The 7,070-nt window shown below is 35.1% G+C and overlaps 1 protein-coding gene across 1 annotated transcript in view; it reads right to left on the bottom strand.

Annotated features, from left to right (window-relative positions):
• Smp_070640 (hypothetical protein) overlaps nt 1–6,860 on the bottom strand; it is a gene marked incomplete at its 3' end in the record, with an annotated part of 31,556 nt that extends 24,696 nt beyond the window's left edge. Inside the window, exon 1 of the mRNA XM_018798842.1 lies at nt 5,488–6,860. Within this exon, the coding sequence (XP_018646661.1) occupies nt 5,488–6,756 (1,269 nt within the window). The 5' untranslated portion in view covers nt 6,757–6,860. The remainder of the gene's footprint in view (nt 1–5,487) is intronic.
• Nucleotides 6,861–7,070: the final 210 nt, after the last annotated feature.

The raw sequence follows: 7,070 nt of genomic DNA, 5'->3' as shown, positions 1-7,070 counted from the left end.
ACAATAAACTCTGGATTGCAAATAGAGTAAATAACTAGAATGATTAATTGATGATTGGTAAACTGTGTGTGACAAGGAATAGAAAATGTATGTGTGTGTGTGAACACCAGTCAGTGATTGTAACTACGCAGTAACTAGAAATCAAGAAACATTAGATAGTTGTATGTTTTACGTATGGGATCATCAGATACCAAACTAATGATCTAAAGGTTAAGTATTGACCTCTAGGTGTAAACATCTTGAGTTTGATATGTAATGAATGATTAGGCATATACTATTGATGATTGTTTTACTCGAAACGAGTAACTTTCCAGTGTTTCTTGGTTTTCAGCGTTCAATGTAAACAACAAATTCAATAATATTCCTAAAACCATCCATTATTATTTATTTAAACACATAAGCATTGGCACGAAGAGGCACCAAATAGATATGATCCACATAAATCATTCGGATTATGTGAGGGCTAGGATATTGTTTGGGTACCCAAACAGAAGCTGGTGGTTTTCTTAGGAAGCCACACTCCAAATCATCGACCTTATGGTCTAATCCACAAAGCAGTGGAGCAACATCGGGCGATGCAGTCACATGGTAGTCGCTGACCAACAATAAGTTAATACGTCATTTGTTCCTTCAGGATTCTGGAGTCCATATGCACCAATAGTTTGGTATGAAAGTTTCCCAACTTCCCTAGGTGGACTTTCCGTATCCATCAACCCAGTTAAAACATCGGATATTCGCTTCTTGTCCTCTCAATTAAGTAAACTTCACTTCCATCGCGAGAAGGCATTGAGTAATACTTCCCTAGAAGTGGTTGTATGCACGTGGTCATTTAAGAGCATTTCAAGATAAGGATCTGACTCTCCCAACTCTCAGCCTCATCAACTACTACAATTTATGTGTAAATAAATTTTCACTTCATATAAGTAAGTTATTAAATAACTAGTTACATGATTATGTAATGTAACTAGATCATTGATACTGAAATTAACTGGTATTTAACTATCTTATAATTATAATCATTGTCAATTTTTCAGAATAAGATTGTTATACTACGATATTACATGTACATATATGCATCAACACATATTTTAGGAATGTTATTCCTATGTAGACGTATGTCATGTGTATCTAGGGGGTAACATACAGAAATTTAGAATTTTCTTAACATCGATTACGTAACTAAATGGAATGGAAAGACAGAACAGAAAGTATCATTATGGACATAATTTTATAACACTAGCTATATTCTAAGCAAACATGGATAGTGGCTAGTAGTGAAATCCAGTTTGATGTGTGTTTCGTCCTATTTGTGACTCGTCAGTTGAATGTACCTGCATCTTAGAGTTGTTGATGTTCATTTTGGGACTCGAGCCCAGTAACTTTCGCTTCAAACGCCATCGCGTTATCCACTCGGCCACTGAGTCATGATAGCCATTTGCTTACAATGCTAGTGAATTTAGGCTATATCGAGGCAATATGCACAGTATGCACATATGCCAATAAGAGACTGACCAGTTGCAGTCCTAAAAACATCAATGAGAAGATTCAAACAAGCAATACAAAGTTAATTAAGTATATTCGGATTATGGCTATCAGTTGAATACACAGAATGTATTTCATCCTATTCAGGACTCGTTCATTGAATGTACATTTGTGCTAATAATTATGTTTATTATGAGGATTGAGCTTTAATGAGTTATCCATTGTTCTAATTGTTTTTAGAAAAATCATTTCATACTTTAACCGGAGCGATAGAATTTTATCATCACTATCCACTGTTGATCTCCGACAGAATAGTAGATATGTACTGTTTAAATAATCCTGTATTAGTATAAAAGAATTTATCAAGTACTTCCTGATTTTTAATAGTTATCTAACTAATTATGAAGTATACAATTAGACTATTTACATTGTGAGTTGTGGAAATACATTAAAACGTTTTCAGATCAATCTTATGGTCTCTTTTATACTACATCTATAAACTGAATAATACCTAATTTGAATGTATTTTCAGTATAGTACGAATAAAAGTATTTATCTAATGAAGTTTACCTTCCACTCATATGGGTTAGGAATCCGACTAACTTTTCTGGAAATCTACGGAAGTAACACTTTCATCACCTTACACAACTATAAAGTACATAAATATAAATATTGGTACAAATGGGGCACCAGATACATATGCACTACACAAATCTTATTTGATTTATGTGAGGGCTGTGATGCTGCCCGGGTGCTGAAACCGAAGCAGGTGGTTTCCTTAGGAGGCCACACCCGGAGCCTTTGACCTAAAGGTCTGATCCACAACGCAGTGGAGCAACATCAGGAGATGCAGTCACATGGTAGCCAGTGACCAACGATTGATTCATACGCCATCTGCCCATGTGCACCATTGGTTTGGAATGAGGGTTTTCCAACTTCACTAGGTGAACTTTCCGTGTCCACCGAGCCGGTTAAAACGTCGAACATTCACTTTTCGTCCTCTCAAATTCCTAAACAACACCCCGGTTGAGAGGAGACAGTGAGTAGGACTTGTGTGGCAGAGGCTATATACGCGTGTCCATGTGAGAGCATTTCAAGAGGGAGAGCGTACTCTCCCCACTCTCAGCCGTACCATGGCATTTGGAGGCTTCAATCCAATGGTGTAAATTATGTAATAATAATTAAAAGAAGGCAATTATACATAGATTATTAACTTCTATTGGTCAGTTCAAACTATTATCGATTTCAATAAAGTGAAAAGAACAATTTCTGTTGTGATAACTTTGCTCTGGAATTACTAAGACAATGTCAATTTCTTAATAAACAAAGTTTGGAATTTAGTCATTTAATTAATTAGTTGTAATAATAATAAAACAAACACTATTCAAAGTCATATGCTTAGTTCCAGTCAATAATTCTCAACATAAAGTTAATCATTCCACAGGCATTCAACTTACAAATATTCAAGAACTATGTAAAATGATTTTAAATAATGATTATTCAACATAGATAATTACATCAGATAGGGGTTTTGTGGATATTATAGTAATGTTAATAGTTGAGATCATGAATCAATTGAAGCTAGACCACTATGGAAAACCTGGAAGCACTGGACGACCGTTTCGTTCTATCGTAGGACTCTTCAGCAGTGTACTTTCACGATCCCGCCTCATGAGATTCGAACCCAGGATCTATCAGTCTCGCGAGCGAGCGCTTAACCACTAGACCACTGAGCCGGCATCTAACGGTGTCAATCTCTAACTTCAACCGAACCACGAAATTGAACGACACATTCACCATTGTCTTTAGTGAGTTACTACCTCTCAACAGACTTGGTTGAACTCCACTGGTCACTGCTTCTCACTAGAACTCCAGGAAATACCTCATGAAGCCAGTCACTAGTGAGCATATGTTGATTAATATCAGATGAGGTTGAATGCTGGTCAGCTCAGTGGTCTAGTGGTTAAGCGCTCACGCAAGAGACTGATAGGTCCTAGGTTTGAATCTCGCGGGGCGGGATAGTGAATGCATACTGCTGAGGAGTCCCACGATAGAACGAAACGGCCGTCCACTGCTTCCAGGTTTTTCATGGTTGTCTATCTTCAATTGATTCATGATCTCAACTATTAAAATACATATTTACTTTTAAATGCCTACTATCACTCCCGCCACCGTAACATTGTTCTTCATTGCTGTATACAATTGATGTGTGAATTTTATAATAATTACTTACATTTTCTTCAGAGAACATTGAATTCAAGCAAATATAATACAGAAAAAAGTATGTAAAATTGCTGACAACTGTTATGCATTTTTCATTCACGAAATATGACCAAAGAGTTCTTATGAAAAGCCTTTGAATATGTAAATCGATAACATGGCATTCAAGGGATTCAGCTTTTAACCAGTAGATTTCAGTTTCAAACGACACTACAAACTTCAATTTTGGCAGTCGAGTAAAATCACTAGTTCCCGTTACTCAAAGTTAAATAGACAGATCTGTACTTGGTAAATGAGTACAGAACAACAATCTTTGTAAGGAACCATTGCAAGGAAATCTATGGATAATTAATGAGAAGATAAGAATGAACGGATGCCCAACTATCATTAAGAGGTTTCCATGAAAATGTATCCTTATAGTACAGTCTATTTCCATTATTATATGACCAATCTATTTGTCGGATCGTCGTATTTAACGTGACTGACTTTCACTGCCTTCACGCGGCAAGGGTGTTGTTTACGAAATTGAGAGGAGAAAAAGAGAATGCCCGTTGCTTTAACCAGGTTGGTGAATACGGAGAATCCACCTAGGGAAGTTGAAAAATGATATGTTTGATGCTACTGCAAGTTCACCTTACTCGGTAAACCGAACGAAGGTCAATGACACAGTGACCTGATAAGCTATTCTAATCCGTTGTCCCCCGGCCCTGATAACTAGACCAGTAAGTCTTGATGAGGCGTAGAGAATGTATTCCAAAAGCACTCAGAAAATACAAGGTCACTAAGCACACAAATCAAGCTTATTTATACAATGATAGAAACACCCTTGAGAGAGCCACAAAATAGCTTACTAAAAAAATCCATCAACCAATCCCAGTCAAGGATATCCGAGTGAAAAAGGTAAACTGTAGGTCAACTAAGCATCTATTAGCGTGAAAACACAAAATTCAAATTTCTAGAATAAAATTACAGAATTAGGATGTTTTCTAAGTGAGTTCTGGAGATGTAACGTACTCAACAGAAAACCCTCATTCCAAACCAATGGTGCCCATGGAATCCAGAATCCTGAAAGAACAATTGGCATATGAACCAATTATTGATCACGTGCTATCATATGACTGCATATCCTAATGTTGCTCCACTGCGTTGTGGTTCAGACTTTAAGGTCAAAGTTTCGGGATGTGGCCCCCTAATAAAACCACTTGCTTCTGTTTGGGTATCCGAACAGTATCCTATCCCTCACATTATTCGAATAATTTATGTGGATCATATCTGTTTGGTGCCCCTTCGGACCAATATTTATGTGTTCAAATATTTGTTGTCTGGTTATCAAACTTTATCAAACTATAAAACTGATTACATATACTTCTAAATATTTAATTAATATTTTCATATTTCTATGATTTTTTAAAAAGTAACAACAGGCCCCCAAATGCCCTGGTACCGCCGAGAGTGGAGAGAGTTCGCTCTCCCTCTCGAAATGCTCTCACATAGCCACGCGTATACAGCCTCTGCCAGGGATGTTCTCCACGAAATTGAGAGGACGAAAAGCGAATGTCCGGTACTTTAACCGGGTTGGTGAACATGGAAAGTTTACATAGGGGAGTTGTACAACCCTCATTCCAAATCAATGGTGCACATGGGCTTCAGTATCCTGAAAGAATAACTGGTATATGAACCAATTGTTGATCACTGACTACCATATGACTGCATCTCCTCATGATGCTCCACTGTCTTGTAGATCATCGATATATATATATATTGAATTAAGTAATAATGACATACTTGTGATTGTAATGCAGCAAATAAACATGCTTCTTCATTAGTTACTTCATTAATTTCTGATATAATTGACCATTTAGCTTGTTCATATAATTGATTAATACGTATTAAATCATATTTTATATTTAAATCATAATAAATTCCATATTTATAACGTAACATTAATGTTGGTATAGTATATTCATCATTTTGTGATGATATCGGGGAATTCGGCCGATTAACTGACGGTGAACTTAATTGATGATTTGTCGAATAACCTGACATCTTAATACCTTGTTCTAATAATGATTTCGATGAATCTAACCATATTGTATTCAATCGAATACGTTGTATATAATTATTTGGTCTTACAATTAAACCTTTTTGTAAAGCATCATCTACATTCATTATTGGACTAAATGCTAATGTAGAATCATCTAGAATACGTAAATCAAATGCAATTGGTGAAAATGGTACTTTATTAAAATTTCCAGAATCTGGTCTTGAATATCGATGAAGATGAGTACGTTTATCACGTATTTTAGGTGGACCAAATAAATGTATTGAATGTCTTGATAATGTAGAACTTTTAATGGATTGTTCTTCAGATTTTGTTTCATCTTGTTTATCATTACCATTAGTGTGAGTACCTTCATTCGTTTGAAATAAGGATTCTTTACGTAGAGTTTTATACTGTGAATGTGTTGTATTGATGGTGGCACTACGTTGAAATGTTGAACGTTTCCCTGTATTCGATAATGTATGATAACGTTTATCCACATAACCTGGTATAAAACGTGAATGTTTCAAATCATTCTGATGTATAAGATGTGCTAATGATAATTCCTCAGGATGTCTTATATTTAAATAACGACAAATTGATAAAGTAACACGAAATACTGGTTCAGCAAAATTTACATCAACAAATTCACGTATTTGTAAATCTGGTAATTGAATATTTAAGTTCCCGTAGATCGATAAAAAACGTAACTTGGCATCCGCTTGTAAACCATATTGATTTAAACTTGATTTCGTTTTTAATAACCATTTAGATCTAGCTGGCCACCATAATCCATAATCTCCCCAACTACTTCTTACACTATTAGAACGTAAACTGATTTCATTTGGATTTAGTGATTTTGGTATAGGACATGTTAAACCATCAATTAATTGTGTTATTAATTCATTAATAGACCATTCACCATATACACGAATTTCACGATCAATATTTAAATCATCAATATGAATAGATAATAACCATGAACCATCTACATATTCACCATCAGCAAGCATGTTTACGGGTTCAATTGTATTCAATTGTGAAGTACGAATTATTGATTAAATCCATGATAATAATCCATAAAATACATATGGATGATATACATTTATTGCACTGATATCAAGAATGTTTACAATGGTATTGAATGTTGAATTTGTTTAAATCTTAACCGTATCACAGTAATTAATCGTCACGTTGCTACTGTCATCAATTCATTCTATTAGAAGAAATGATTTTTAACCAATCAGATTGAGGGAAAATATTTAGCCTTGATAATAACCAATCAAATTAAAGTTTGAATAGCTTTTTTGTTCATTGGTCATTTATT

Source organism: Schistosoma mansoni (genome assembly GCF_000237925.1).
Source record: "Schistosoma mansoni, WGS project CABG00000000 data, supercontig 0150, strain Puerto Rico, whole genome shotgun sequence".
Lineage (NCBI taxonomy): Eukaryota > Metazoa > Platyhelminthes > Trematoda > Strigeidida > Schistosomatidae > Schistosoma > Schistosoma mansoni.
Note: the sequence above shows the minus strand (reverse complement) of the source record. Positions and strands in the feature narration are given on the sequence as shown.